Source organism: Sciurus vulgaris (genome assembly GCF_902686455.1).
Source record: "Sciurus vulgaris genome assembly, chromosome: 9".
Lineage (NCBI taxonomy): Eukaryota > Metazoa > Chordata > Mammalia > Rodentia > Sciuridae > Sciurus > Sciurus vulgaris.
The window spans coordinates 26,138,039-26,154,036 of NC_136469.1; the positions used below are offsets into that span (position 1 = coordinate 26,138,039).

Below are 15,998 nucleotides of genomic sequence, written 5' to 3' on the forward strand. Positions count from 1 at the left end.
TTGTTGGAGGGATGTCATGAAAGGTCTATTATAAATCATCCCAGTATGATAGACTTTCCTATATGGCATTATTACTTTGCTCCAAAGGGACAAAATTGCTAAGCAAAGAAGCAGCACATTTTAATTAATGTTATTGTTGCTGATATATGAACCACATTGTAGGTAAATCAAGCTGCTGATGTTCTAAGTTTCATCAATGGAAGGGGAAATTATTAAGAGAAGTTGGAGGGGATTAAATGAATTGATAAAATCTATAAAACATTTACATGAAAAAATGTAAATAGGAATTCAGAAAGGTAATTTCATAAGCACAGGCTCTTTTTAAATGTGTAAAAAATATTTGCAGTCAGATGATTCTGTTTATGTAGTTTGAAAAAAAAAAATTGAGACCAGCCTTTTGGCATAAATATAACCCTCTGAAAGTTTAATGGGGTATTTGTTTTTAGTGTTTTATCCTGGGTACTTCCTTTAGGAATGGAGAGCTATGGTGTTGTCTGTACATGGTCAAAATAATTTTTCTTGCTTAGTTTTAGGGGAAAATTTGTAAATATAATGATTTGCTGTTTGTACTTAATGAGAATTTTTACTTTAAAATCTTCTGTTAAAAAAAGTAAAAGGTTTCTGACCTATTCCCCAAATTTTGAAGGAATGGATTTTGGCTTTCATGACTGAATTCCAAATCAAATGTTGTTTGATGCTGGTCTGCTGTAGCAATACACAGGTTTCTGTTCATGGACAACAACTGATGTCTTTTATGCTTTGATGGCAGATTTTTCGGACCTCGCCTGACACCACGTTTCCTGAGCCCATCTGCCTGTCAGCTTCACCCCCAAACGCTCCACCAAGGCAGTCCAAGAGGCAAGGCCAGAGGACGAAGAGACCCGTGGCTGTTTATAATCTGTGCCTCGAGCTGGAAGATGGTAAGACGTTAATTATATTTTTCTGCATGCCGGCATGTTGAGAGTATGGCATATCGGATGTCTCCAGGGCAGGCCACAACTTTCTCTCCTCTGTGTTTTCATTTCTTTTTCCCTTAAGATTATAATTTTTTAGATTAACAGGGAGGGTAAAGCTATTTTATCAGGGAGAAAAATGCAAGTTTCAGTTTTGTGTTTGTCTTTGTTATGCACTTTTTTTTTTATTTTTAAAAGACAGCTTAAATTTCTTTTTTGGGAGACTTGTGTGACCTCCTGTGAGGTTACATAACCCTGAGACAAATGGGAGGGGAACTAAAATTAAAGCAGATCTTTTATGTGAGGAACTGGTAAGAGTCTAATGTTAAATGCGTCTGGATTAAAGGCACAGGCCACCATCACCCTGGGATTTTATGGCTGTTCTTGCACCTCACTTGTCCCAATTGTCTGGCTGTCTCTTAAGGCAGAACACTTAGTTGTCATATGGCAGGAGGCAGATTGACCCGAGTGGACTGGGCTGCAATGGGACACTGCAAATAGTAGTTCTCAGGACCCATCCCAAGGTCCATGTTCCAACTAATCATTGCTTTGTCTCCACACGGTCTCAGTAATGCCAGATCAACCAGTTCTTAAAGAGGGCCTGGAAATGTGAATTTTCCATGTTCCATCCCAAACAAGACTGAGCCACGTAGAGGACACAGTTGGTGATTTGTAATCATGCAGTTCTTGCTGCAAGAACAAGAGGATCCTGTCTGAAAGCCTGAGTTTTCACCTGCATGCATGAAAACTGACTCTTGTCATGGGGCTTCTCCCACTTTGAGGTCACTTCCTGAATATGACACTTGCCAACGCCCCCCTTTTCTTTTAAAAACTATCTTTCATTTATTCTCCCTTTGAATTCCTGAGGTTATATTGGTTTGGAAGTATGGGATGATTTTCAAAGGGAAGAAGGGAATGAGAATGTGAACCACAAGTAGCTACAAATTCAAATATCTAAAGAGTTAATATACAAAGATTCATGCAAGGAAGTGACTCAGAAGTATCTGCAGAGAGACCCAGAATGTCCCCATGTTCCCTGTAGTAACACTGGGGGACTGAGACCTGATGTTCTTTTAAATGGCTTACAGCAGGCACGTATGAGACAAATATTAGTTTTATAGTCAGATACTTATTTTCCTGAGGAAGGGCATGAATCATTAAAATCGTTTTATTTCAGAACTTCTTTTTGGACATTAGTTTCTGTTTCTGATCCTAGCTATTTTTTTTTTTTTTTTGGTCTTCTTCTCTCATTCTTTCTCAACAGAGTTGCTAATAAGGAGTAAAACTGACTGGTTTGAATTTCACCTTCTTTTGCATCTCATCTATTCTCTGGTTGAAGTGTTAATAAATAGTGAAGTAAGCAAATGTCAGAAGGTGGGAGGGGAAAAAGAAATCCAGAAGAAATGGAATCAGATCTAAATTGGCTCATTCACCCCTGAGCAAACCAGAATTGACTATTTCATAAAGGAGATGAAAGGAGATACCCAAAAACATTTATCTTAAAATCATGTGTACTTTTTTTTTATTGGCATTCTAAGGAATATTCAATCATATTTAGGGAGGTGCTGGTATTTTGGTTGCTGGCTTATTAAATGATTATTAATGGCTAAAATAAATCTGTATTCAGCACATCTTTTGTGAAAAAATCAAGATGGCATACAGTCATAGCTTTCTTTTCTATTTTTTAGGTGATAATTTCCCCCCCTTCTTTGCGATGCTGAAGATCCAACCAGGGCCTTGCTTATGCTAAGCAAGTGCTCTACCACTGAGCTACGCCCCACTATAACAGTCCCTTTTTTCCCCCATATTTTATTTTTTTTAAATTCATTTTTGTTATACATAATATTAGGGTTCATTTTGACATAATTATGCAAGCATGGAATATAATTTCCTCTAATTCAGTCCCTAATACTTGCCTTTTCTCTCTCCTCCTCCCTCACCCTATTCCCTTTTCTGTATTTAATTTTTAAAAAATTTATAGTTTTTCTATTTATAGTTTTTTTGTTTTTAATTAGTGCCTTGTGGATGTACTTGAAGGTGAGATTCACTGTGGTGTATCCACATAAGGACATAGGAAAAGTGCGGTCGATCATTCCACTCTTCTTCCTTTCTCATTCCTCCTGCTACCTCTCTCCTCTCTCAATCCCCTTCCCGATTCCACTGATCTCTCCTCTGTTTTCATGGAACTACCCCCACCCCACCCCCTTTTCTTTTTCCCTCTGTAGCTTCCATACCTGATATAATGGTCTTTTAAAAACTGTTTGGTTTTAAAGGGAAAAAAAGATCATCATACACTGGATTCCTTTAATCTGTTTTTATTTTAATTATTTGGTGATGTTTGATCATGCATTTTGTATTTTATGAAAAATTTCCATCTTTATATTAATCCTTGATTGCAGTCTTGATTTTTATTTTTTGTGTGTATGTGTGTGTAATTGTCAGAATCAGGGAAACCCATGAGTTTGATCATGGAGGGATTTTATTTTCTTTTGGAATCATAAGATAATTTAAAACAACTAAAAACAAAAAATTATCACCCCACCTTTTAAGCTTTAGTGAAACTCAAGTTGTGTAAAAAGAGGTATTTCAGAGAGAGAGCAAGTCAGGGTCTATGTTTCTCCACAGGCTTTCCTATTTTGCCTCTTTAAAAAATCTTGGGAGATAAATGGAGAGAGATGGAGAATATACTTTCTGGAAAAAAGCATATAGGGAAGGGATACTAAAAAATGATTCGTGTTATTAAATATTACTTAGCATATTAAAATCTCTGCCTCCTCAAAAAAGAAATATATTCTTATTACCAAGACTTAATTTTTTTTTTAGTAGCCCTAATCACCTAATTTCAACACTACTTAAACATTTCAAAAAGTGTAATCTTTTGTAGTATTTTTTCTTATTTATCATGGTAGAGTCTCTTGCCATGTACATCTAGTTTGAGCTAAAATGTGCATTATGGCCAACTTTGATAATTTTTCCGAAATTGTCTACTTTATGTCAGTCTGATAGGAAATTTAAATGCAGCTATGTCCCTGTCCCCTATATGACTCAGTACAATCCAGGGCAAAGAGCTTTTACTTAAAAGTTTGACAGGTTATCTGCCAGGTTTTGAGGAATTGAATGCATGATGGGAGATTATCCTGAGCCCTGTGATTTGGTCACACATGTGACCTTCGAGTGAAGTGGTGTGTGTTATGCTATTTCTTTGGCATTAAGTATGTAACTATGTGATGTACCAAACAGCCAGTCTTGGAAAACACTCAGAATTAGTTTAACATTCAAGCAAATCAAAAAGTTATTTGTGAACAGTCAGCAAGCCTGTTAATGTGAGCTACAATGGGACAGGCCTGGAACCCCAAAACAAGCATCATTCTGAAACAGACAAAATCTTGGCTGTTAGGCATGATTTTATTCTGCTTCATTGAGTCCTATCCCCAGTTGAGAGATGACCAGTTTAACTCAAGATACTTAGTATCATTATAAGACCTTCAACTGGTTTGGGTGCACTTATCTATACTGTGCATGCTCATTAGGTATGTTGCGTAAGATTGATTTAAACTTCTTGGAAAAGAACTTAAAATTCTAGTTATTTAAGATCTTTATTGATGATTAACATGAACCACAATGAATATAGCATCTAGCTAGCTTCCTTAATAAAAGCAGCTATTAAAGCTATACTGAGATTTTTGTATTATTATGTGGATTCCATATTGCTCCTGTTCTTGAAGCATTTAGTAACCTCATGAATGTCAAAGCTGAGTAGATTTATCTAAATCAGTTGTGAAATTGCCAAACGGATGGTAGGCTGCTCAGTGATAAGAAGATGACTCAAAATCCAGGGTTTGCTTTTGTTCATTCTCCGATTCCCCTTCTGTGTTTTTATTTCCTTTGCCTACCCCTTACTACCTTCCTTACTTACCTTTTATGAAAAGAGACTGTTGTGTTTGTTGTAATTTCCTCAAATATGAGGAAAGTCCATGAGGGTCATATAAGAAGAACGTGATCTTTGCTATTTTTCATTCACAGCAGGAAAAAAAAAAAAAAAAGCAATGGTTTGGATAGGGGTGGAGAAGAGGATTACCATCTGAATTTTTGATTAAGTTTCCTCTCTTTTCCTTTATACTAGTTCTAATTTTAAACCGAACTAGGCATTTATAGGACTAGTTTTTATATGTATCTTCTTGTATATAATTAGGCATTCTGCGCCTATCTTCTTTTTTGTACATGATATAACAGTTTACTTATTTAGGCAACTTTAGTAAGTCTGATTTCACACGGGCTGAAAACAAAATTATCTTGCAAGCCAATTGGCAGGATTTAATATTATTCTAGTGTTGGTCTTTCTTGAGTACCGTTGGGTTGGCACTTTTAACATTTGGATCAGGAATGTGCTAACTGCGGCACATTTTGTTGAACATGTGTTATTGTAGTCCTACAGCGTGGCAGATACCATGAGGAGGGTACAGAGACATAAGCCAAAAGGAAAATGCTCACTAGGATTCAGGGAGAGATGGATGAATGACCAAGTGTGATCTTTTCCTTTTGTTCTAAGTAGAATTTTATCCTGATCTGGGTCAGTCTCCAAAAGCTGAGCAGGAGCCAGGCACAATGGCCCACACGTGTAGACCCAGCAACTCAGGAGGCTGGGGCAGGAGGATTGCAAATTCTAGGCCAGCCTTAGCAACTTAGTGAGGTCCTAAGCAACCCAGCAGGACCCTGTTTCAAAATATAAAAAATAAAAAGGGCTGGGGATGTAGCTCAGTAGTTAAGCACCCCTCAGTTCAATCCCCAGTAGCTAAATAAATACATAGGCAACAGGATATAGCTCAGAGGTAAAGCACTCCTGGGTTCAATCCCCAGTACAAGAGGGGAAGAAAGAAAAAGAAAAATCAGAGCAGGACAAAAAGTTGCCTATAGATATCCTTTTATTCTCAATAATATCAAATTGGAACTTTGAATAATCACCTGACTTTGAAATATCACATGTCAAGAATAATGCTGATGATATAAATTTACTACCTTAGGTGGATTGAATGAGTCTGGTTCAGTTTTGAGTCATGAGCAAGCAAATAGAAAAGTAGAAAGCATGCCACCTTAAGGTCTTGTGAATGTAGAATTTTAATCCTAAAATATGGAATACTGTTAGCTATTTGGAGTTTTTCTGCCTCCATCATTTATTAGCAGTTTTTATGGTACTGGGTACTAACATGGAATATCTACTGAAGGACTTTTATAAGCTCCCCATCATGCCACGCACACACTGTCTCCTTCAAGGAGTTCATTTTAAAAAATGCTTATTGCTTGTCACTGTACAGTAGAATATGAAGCAGCTTAAGCTCCTTGGCAGTTGGTGCTTGGCGGTAGGCTGCAGGAGAGGGCGGAGCTCTGCGGGGGGAGCTTAGGGCTGTGGTGCATAGGGTCAGGCTTACAGTTTCCTTGAGCCGAGCCATTGGGTGGTTGGCTGGGGAAGGGTTTCAAGTGAGGGGGGCTAGCCCAAAAGAAGACCTGGCACAGCAGAGGGCGAGAGGAGGTAGCCTGCTGAGAAGGGTGATACCTTCCTTAGTGACAGGGAGCAGGGAGTGAATGGGTGAGGAGATCCTGGGCTGATGAGTATGCGTTCTTCCTCCCTCTACTCAGGCATGTTGATGGTGCTCTCTAAAGCTAGTCTCTTAATGCAGGTCAGGTAACGTCAGTATCTGCTGCTGAGGATGGTTGAGGAGGTTATGGCAGCTAATGTGTTTAGCACCATAGTAAGCACTCAGATATTAGCTGTTGCTCTTCAGTGTTATTCTCAGAGCTAGAGCAGCTCAGAGTAAGGACCAGGGGACCACCCAGTGTTGGTCAGCAGAGAAGAATTACAGCATTTTGATAATATTTAAGAATACTTACTCTGACTTAACCTGCCTGTAGGAATCAGGAAGGCCATGGTAAAAGGCTGGTCAAGTTAATTTAGGCTTAGGTAGGTGTGGGCTGGAATTACTACTAGGAAGGGGAAACAAAATGGATGACTGGGAGAGATGCTAAAGTATCTCTTAACTGACTAGATGGGGAAATGAAGGCAGTATCAAAACGGACGTCATCAGCCACCATTTAACTCTTGGGGGAATCTGTCCTTGTGCTTAGGTCTTCGTTTTGGCCGTAAGCTCCCCCACCCTCAAGCTTGCAGACCATCTTTCCAATCAAAAGAAGAAAGTGTATTTTGTTAGTGTATTCAACACTTACTCTTTTATGTAACTGCCTTGGAAAACAGGGTTAGTGAAAATAGTGTAAAAGTATTGGTATAAAGAATGTAAATGGAAAGTCAGTGGAAAGAGAAATATTAAATATTTTAACACATTATTAAAATGTTATGTTGTCTTAAGAGAAAGAATCGTCTCATAACCATAAACAAGGAAGAGCTTATTCTTCACAACTCCGTCCACATTTATCCATAGGCTCATCTTAAAAGAGAGACCACCACAACCCTGGGAGACTCATTTCTTTGGAGTCAGGGAAGGACAGCTGACATTTAGAGCAACTATGTGCTTACTAACTTCAGTTTCCAAGGAAATACCTTTAGAAAGTCCCTTATGAAAACATGCTGTCCTATCCTCACCCACATGTTAGCAGGACACACAAGCAGCATGGGAAGCGTGAGGAAGACCTCATGGTGGCTTGGATTTTCGTGCTATCCTGAAGCTATCGATGTTTCTTCACAGACATATCTGATCAGCTTGACACAGAACTGTCATCATCCCATCTTTTTGTTAAGCTTGGAGATCTTTCTTCTCTCCATTCTTTTTTTACATGACATTTCATGGGTGGGCTGTGGATAATAGCTTCCTGAGCATGAAGGCCTCTTGACATCTCCTGGGAGCCTGTTTGGATTCCTTGACATGGAATTATTGTATTATGAAGTTAAATCCAAGACCACACTTGAATCGTGACAGTTCATGTAGACAAATTCTCTCTTAATTCTCTTTTACAATGATGAGATCAATGGGTTAGAAAAGGCAGCCAGAAATTTCAGGGCTGTAATGGAGTTGTGGCATGCCTTAAACCATGTACCCCGCCTCCCGCACAGCACCTCCCAGAGCCTCCCATGGAGCTCAGCCCCCCAATGCCGGTGACAAAGCAAAGGCAACTTCTTTTGTGACTTCCTGTATAATCTTAACTATGCTTCTGTGTGGGATGAACATTTTCCCTTTTCTCAGGAGGAGGGGGAAAAAAAGCTTATTTAACGCCTTAAAAAATACATAGCTGCGTCTGTGGTGAAAATAAGTTCATGGCAGGTAACTAGAATTTATAGAAGAGAGAAAAATTCTTTAAAGCCTGTCTCCCTGTGGAGTGGTTTTTTTTTTTTTTTTCCCTGCTTCTAATAGCTTTTATTTTAATTTGTAGTTCTGAATTCAAGCAGCTGTCACTCTCTTTATAGCCCTCTTTGAAACTCTTGCAGCGTAGGAGGTAGCTGGGCTGTCTAAGAAACATCTTTTCAAACCAACCAAAGTATTGTTTATCCTGAATGAAGATTTCTTTAAGGCTGTCAAGAGTGACTGATTTGAAGAATTTTCTTGGTAGCCAGGAAGATAAGCAGAAATCTTGATGGGGAAGGTATTTGTGTGGCCAATTCCAAGTGACTTGTATCACTCAGAAAACTTTTATGGACCATGATAAAAATGACCATTGTGTCAGAGTGTGGTCTACAATGAATACAACAACACAAACCCATGGCTGGTTCCTTTTCACTTACTGCATCCTTACCAGCTATTAAGGAAAAAGCAGTCACGCAAGATGAAGTGAGCGACAGAGGATGCTCCTCCTTGTGTTTATCATGAGTCGTCTCTGGTTGGCTTTCATTAGCTCCTGTTTGTAGCATGATTTTTTGAGTTTGAAATGTATTTGTGGTCATGATTTTTTTTTTTTTTTTTTTTTTTTGTCTCTTCGAGTCTCAGTGGAAACATTATTTGGGTTTCCATTTGTTGTCTTGATTCTTTTAGAGATGCACTCTTGATGTAAAAACACAATATAAACTTCAGAAAGTTAGAATAGTGTACAGTTATATATTACTCTACTATATGCCAAATACTGTTTGTTAGCAATGTTTACTAAGCTCGGGTAATCCTCAGAAAACTCCTGTAGGTAATGACTGAGGCACAGAGAGGTCCGTGACTCCTCCATGTCTCACAGCTGGTCAATGACAAAGCCAGGATGGAACGTAGGCCATCTGGAATCTGGATTCTTAACCTGCCTGCTGATGTGCTAGACCCAAGTAGGGTGGTGAACTGTCTTTTCCTCCATGATGTTAGCAACCATTTTCAGTTTTCTTCTGAAACCTTTGAGAGGGATTCTGTGCATTTTTTGAAATGAACAACTACAGGTGGAACCATGTAGTTTCACTTTTTTATTCTCATGTTGATTTCTTTTTCATAATTGTAGGAGTAATTTTAAGATTTTTTTTATTAAAAAAAAAAAAAAAAGAAAGAAAGAAATGGCCAGCTTTGCTGTAAGGAAATCAGTTAGGGCAGGAGAGGAAGGAGGAGGGATTGTTGGCAGTGAGCGTGGTTTTTAAAGATGGGCCCATGGCACTGTCACAAACGCGGGCCCTCCCTGAGGAAAGCAGGTGCCCGTTTCTGTGGGAGAGGTGGGAGGAAGTGAGTCATGTTAATTCAGTGATACTCAGTCCACACAAGTATTTTTACTGTGACTTATGCCACACCTACCTAAGTGAACCACATCTGGTCTTGGGCTAGTTGTAGTGAGGATGGCTCAGATAACTGCTTGCAATGCAGCTGAGAATTGAACACCGTTGGGGATTCGTGACCTCAATATCCTGCATTTTGCTATTAAACCTCCCCCACTTTTTTTTCCTTTGTCTTTTTTGAGGGGGTGAGGGTGGTCCTGGGGATTACACCCAGAGGTGCTCTGCCACTGAGCTATGTCCCCAAACCTTTTTATTTTAAGACAGGGTCTCACTAAGTTGTAAAGCTGGCCTTGAACTTGGCAATCCTCCTGCCTCAGCTGCCTGAGTAGCTGGGGTTACAGGCGTGTGCCACCAGTCCAGCACCTCTCTTTTCTTCATACGATTGTTTTTAAATAGATAATACTTTCCTAGATTTGACAAATCAAACAATATAAGAAGACATAAAATGGAAAGACTACATATCATCCTATGGGCTCAGTTCCTGCATCTGCAAACCAGATCTAAAACCACTGAAAATAATACGTTAGCCATAGAAAATTGCCATCTTTTAGGACCAAAAGTATCTAATGTCAATAATTTTAATTTTTTTTTCTTTTCAGTTTTTAGGTCAAAAATAGTAAAGCATTGAGAATTTTGTGTAGTTCAGGCTGTGGTTTCTGAAATCTGTTGAGATTCAAACAGGATTTAATAATTAGTAAGTCTGTACCATGTGAAACTGCTGTCTGTGTAAATCAGAAATGATTATCAGCAGTTTCACATGGTTCAACCTGTAGTTTCTTACCTACCCTTCTGGAATTCTTGGTATTTGTATGTATATATGAAAGAAAATATGACTATAAACCCTTATTTACCATCTTCTATACCCAAGAGCCAGTTTTCTTCCTTTTTTAAAAAATTATCTGATATATTTCACATTCTTTTTCTGACAGTATAGAGCTTTCCTCTTTTTTTCTGAGCTCTATAGTATTTTGTGCATTCTGTCATACATACGTACTCTTAAGAGGACCTTGAGTTCAATAGCCTAGCCAAACACAGATTCCTAACTAACTAAACACAGGCTTTTAGTCTCCTAATGACAAAAATGTTCCCATAGAAATAATGTACATGGTATGCTTTTGAATGAAAACAGCAAGTTACAAAATAGAATTGTCAAAATAATCTTACTTTAAAGAAAAAACTGTGTAAATCCATGTTTAAGCATAGAAATCTGGATAAATGATCAGTTGTGACAATATCTTCAGGGGATGAGAATCTGTTGATTTATAAAAATATGTCTGCATTTCTTGTTTTCTAGAGTGATTACTTGTTATGCATATGCACACATGTAAATATGCACTGACAACATACATACACTTGTGTGCATGTAAATTACAAGTTTCACTTTAGCTCTGTGCTTCATACTTGGTATGTTGGGTATAAGTTTAAGGTTTTCAGTTAGAAGATATAAGCAGAGCTGTAGAAAGAACAGGTATGGTTCCAGACATTTCTGGCACGAGTCAACCTGGAGGGTCACTGTTGGCACCACATTGAGAGTGGCCAGCCCTTAGTGCTTTCCTGTTAGACTTGATGTGTCCGTCACCTTTTACCCAGGCTGCTTTCTTGAGTAGCATTGTCCTGACATTTCCAGGATCAGTATTACAGGAAATACTTAGGCAGCAAAGAGTTTTATTGAATGGTAGACTTATTTGTGGTTAAGTTTGGATTTAAACTAACCTGGATTGAAATCCCTGGCCTCCTCTTGATGACTTTTACGATCTCAGCAAATCCCCCTCTAAGCCTCAGGGTTTGGGCAATAAAACTTTGACGTGTTTTTTGCCAAGAATAACTGAGTTCATGGATGCAAACCCCCCATATGTAGTAAATACTCAAGAATTTGAGCTTTCATGTTTGCTCAAGGGCCTGACATCAAGAAGGAGGACTTTAATAATACTTTCATTTTTGGTATGCTTTCAAAGAAAATGTAATTTGGCTTTTTGGGTTGTTGTCCAGCTTAACACCATGTTTGTTGTTTCCTAGCGCCTCAGTTTGGCAGTTGATGATAGTTTCACATTCTTTAGGTGAGAATGACAGCTAGGAGCAGAAGGCGGGTAAACAGCTAGAACTCAAGCCACCCTCACTGTTGGAATCGTCCCGGAATTTGTTCTGAGCATAGTGCTCTCAATTTCTGGAGCTGTCAAAGTGGAAAGTGTCCACAGAAGTTTATGGAGGACAGTTTGATTGAGGATCAGTTTCCTAAGGATAGCAGTATGTTGTTGTTAGATTGTTTTGCTTGTTGATGTAGGCAGAAATCTGTCTCTAAATAATGCCCCAGGACTGTGATTATGATATAAAACTGCTCTCTGCTTTACTGAGTAAAGCAATTTCCCTTGACTTCTATTGACATTGCAACTGAACTGGTCTTTCTTGCTTTGTAATTGAATTGCTCCTGCTTTCCATCGACCTTTGCAAGAAGTAGAGGTGGCTCCTTGAGTTGTAACCCAATGCCTATCAGCTGCTGCTGTGACTTTATAATGGGGTCTACGTTTCTTGTCATGTGATTGATAACACAGCCAATTCCCTCATCAGCTTTTCCTACCATACACTTTGGGCATGTTTTAGGTGTCCAGTGGCTTTTTTAAGGCAAGCTTTATACTTAATTGTTTTAAATCTTTGGGCAGTAGGAAATAAAATTTTCTCTATTAGCTTATGGCAATTTCATTGCATTATTTCAGAACTTAATGTGGCATTTTAATTTAGAGCTCAGGAGTTGCTTTTCCTCTTGGTCAGTGTTTTGGGGAGGATCCAGATCTGCATGTAGTTTTGGTTTGGTGATTTTGGCATTGGAGGTAGGAGAGGCTGTTGCCCCGAGTGTCACATTTCCACTTCCTACAGACAATTTCAGATAAAGAAATTCTATCACGCAAGTGAATTATCCTTATCTACCTACTGACTGCCTCTATTCTGTATGTTGCTTAATTTCATTATGGTTTCCATTTTGGCTTTTCTTATATCATGAGATCAAAATGGAGAAAGAGGAATGGGGACGCTTTGCCCCCTACCCAGGGTGGGAACTGGGATAAGAGGGACTTTGGGAACCTCCCTTCCACTTAGCAGCTCTAACCTGTGTTGCAGGTACCTCCTCCTGCTGAGAGACTGTCAGCTTCCTTCCTTAATCGGTGATTGGCAGGGTTAATTTCTTCACCCCTTCCCTTTTTCCATAATGTAAGAGGGAAGGAAGGTTTTCTAAACTGTTTTCTGCCATCATTTACCACCTGCTACTCCATGGACAGTAAAGCAGAACTTCCTTTGATTGGATTGGATTCTGGGTTGGATTCACTTACTAAAGAAAGATACCCAGCACATTTGCAAATTTAAAAGTTCAGTCTTAAGGCCAAACTTTGATCCCCGCCCCCCTTTAACTTATCTTTATTTAAAAACTTGTTAATTAAGGAACTGCATGTTTATATGAGAGCAGGTACATTTTGAGGAGAATTTAATGTATGAGATAACATGATATAATTCTCTAGCCTAGAGTTTGAGGAGGATGGAATAGTCTGGCCTGAAAAATCTGGAACATCTCTCAATTTTATTTTTCGTCTGGCTTTGGACTCTTCCTCTGTATAGATCTTACCTGTATAATGCCACCTGTTGATAGTGCTTCATAAAGGGAGTTCTCTCACTTGGTTCTTAGGTCATTTTAGTTCAAGTTGACGAGCACATGGAAGGATGAAAGAGGAATACCAGGTTTTCTTTGGCTGGTAAGGTGCTAATTGGCTTTTGGATCAGACATGGCCCTTCTGAGCCATGCTGCTCACACACTGCTCTGCTGGGCACCTGTCATTTCATTTGTAGGCTGTAACTTCTCGTTATAGAAGGTCATAGGACTCCGTGGCATTCTGGTCCAGCCAAGCGTGGTTGAAATGTGAAGAAACAAGCCTGAATTGTTCAGCAACCACGGAATAGGCTACTTGAAGGAAGTCAATCTTAGATCATCCAGCTAGGAGAGAGATTGTTCTTCGATGTGGTGTGGGTATGGCCTTGGCCTGTTTCCCTCATTCTCACCATAAGTGTGGGTATCTGGCTGCCCTGCTTTCTGCAAGTCAATAATTATGGTGGTGCTAGTGCTCAGAACGAGACACAAAATGAAAACATTGAGTGACGCTGCAGTCTTGCCTTTGGAGCAATAGCAAGTCATGGTAAGCTGTTCTGAAGGTCATGTTCCTTTACTTGGAATCACATGTCTTGTAGGTTTCACTGTTCAAACTTAGACGAAATAGTTTGAATATCAGAAGATGTTATGATGTGCCTCTGAAGCTTGGTGAAGGAAGAACAAGGCCGTGGACAAGTAAGACATCCTTGGATATCCTTGTTAGAAAGCAGAATTCCTTGCTAGATGTGTCACTGTTCTGATCCAGTGTGGTGTACTGGTACCTGGTTTAGCCACATTTTAGGAAGCACTGCTTAGTGACCCCTTTGCACCCACTTATCTTTGAAGAGTGGAAGGTATCTATGTCCTTTGATCTCTATCAATCTTGAAATTCAATTGTTGGTCCCTATGCCATCAATTAGGTTGGGTGATGATTCTTGCTAGCTCCATGACAAATTTAACTTTATATAAGTCACCTCCACAATGGCTGTTCAACATTAAGTTTTATTTACAATGTCAAATCCAATAGCATCTGAGTTTGGGGAGGGAAAAGCCTAATTTGACATGTTCTAGTTACACTGGTCAGAGTAGCATTAGGCACTAGTTTTTGACCTGATAAAATTCAGCTAGCTACCCAGGCTTTATGTTAGCAAAATAGAAATTCTCTCTGAATGTATATGAAATGAGTTGGTGGTTCTGTTCCTGACATTAGGTGCTGCTGTCCTTTCTCAATACCCTGTATGTCCTGGGTAACATTAGGAGATTTTGTAGATGTCATAATATTGGCCACATTGTCAAAATTGGGGCATGACTCTCTCCTGCCTAGATCAAAGGTTATGTTTCAAGCAGACTTGCATAAGTTAGCAAAACACACCAAACTCTCTGCCTTCTGCAGATTTCATGTACCCCTCCCAGTTTCAGCCCCTCCCGTAGACCTCATTCCCTGAGCTGTTGACTGCTGACCACTGAGACTTTGGTCCAGTCATGTTTGTCATTGAGGTTTAGTCACATTTTAGGAAGCAGTACTGCTTGGTGCACAGTATAGCCAGCTTTCCTCCCTACCTTCTGAGCCCTCTCCACAGGTAGAAATGAAGCCTAGATTTCTAGTGCTTTAGTCCTTGGCTACAGCATCATTAGAAAAAACTCGCCCCTTGGCAAGGCCGAGACATTCTATAAGCAAGGGATTATAGGTCATTACGGGGTGGCCCCATGCAAAGACAAGAAATGCAGGAGGACGGGCAGGTGAATCTAGGCTAAAGGGAACAGGCCAGGATGGGTGTTAACCAGAGCTGCCTTGCTCGCCCCCTGCTGGTGAAGGTCTGCTTAATTTTGGTTGAAGTCACTGTCAAAAATGAAATAGATGTTTCTTTGAGATTCGTTTCTCTGTATTGAGAGTGAGTTTTTATATGTCAGATCATATTTTTTCTTCCATTTCCACAGTGATCTCACAGATTTTTCTCTAAAAGTTTGATGTACTAAAAATAATAAAAGTAGTTAAGAATATTAGCTTTTCATTTTATGGAGTAACTTGTGTGTATTAATTAGAGTGTACAAGTAATCCCTGATGAGTGAGTACACTAAAATATAGACACCATAATTCAGTGAATTCTCGTTTCATTGAGAGTTCAAATTGACTGAATTTAATTTGAATATTTAAGCAGTCATAATGACTGTTCTTTGAGTATCAATATTTAGGAAGAGTGTCTATTTAAATATGGCATAAAAATGTTCTTAAACTTTCTTGTTTTAAAGCTGTAAAGTTCTCTGGTGGTTTTTTTCCACCTGTCTTACAAATCTGAAGAAATGTTTTTAAGATTTCTTAATTTGTTATGATTTTTTTCTAACCATATTTAGGTGCCCAATGTAAGAAAATTGTAAAATACATTATTTTGTTTATTAGCTGCTGATTTTTCTGCAAGTCTGGCCTGAGAAGAGAATTGGCATAGTATTCTTCTTTTCAAATTTAAGACTGTCTAGCTTTCCTGCAAAAATATTCCGTGCATTGTTAAAAAGTGTGTGCATGTTTATTGGGAGGTTGTGTGTATGTGTACAAAATAGATAAGCTTTGCTTTGCTGGTTAGAGGCTATTTTGCTTCTTGCTTGATATTAGTGTCTGAGAAAGTGTGTTAAAACGTCCAACTACAGTGGTTGATTTTTCCATTTTTCCTTGAAGGCCTGTCATTTACTGCTTGAGGCTGTATCATTAGCTGTTTATCTTCTTGTCTGATCATCTTGTCCCTTA

At 38.9% G+C, this 15,998-nt stretch overlaps 1 protein-coding gene across 4 annotated transcripts in view; it reads left to right on the forward strand.

Annotated features, from left to right (window-relative positions):
• ARHGAP10 (Rho GTPase activating protein 10) overlaps positions 1 to 15,998 on the forward strand; it is a 296,650-nt gene that overhangs the window by 237,700 nt on the left and 42,952 nt on the right. For all 4 annotated transcript variants that reach the window (XM_079154583.1, XM_079154582.1, XM_079154581.1 and 1 more), the window contains one exon: positions 770 to 920. In XM_079154583.1, coding sequence (XP_079010709.1) covers positions 770 to 920 — 151 coding nt within the window. The remainder of the gene's footprint in view (positions 1 to 769; positions 921 to 15,998) is intronic.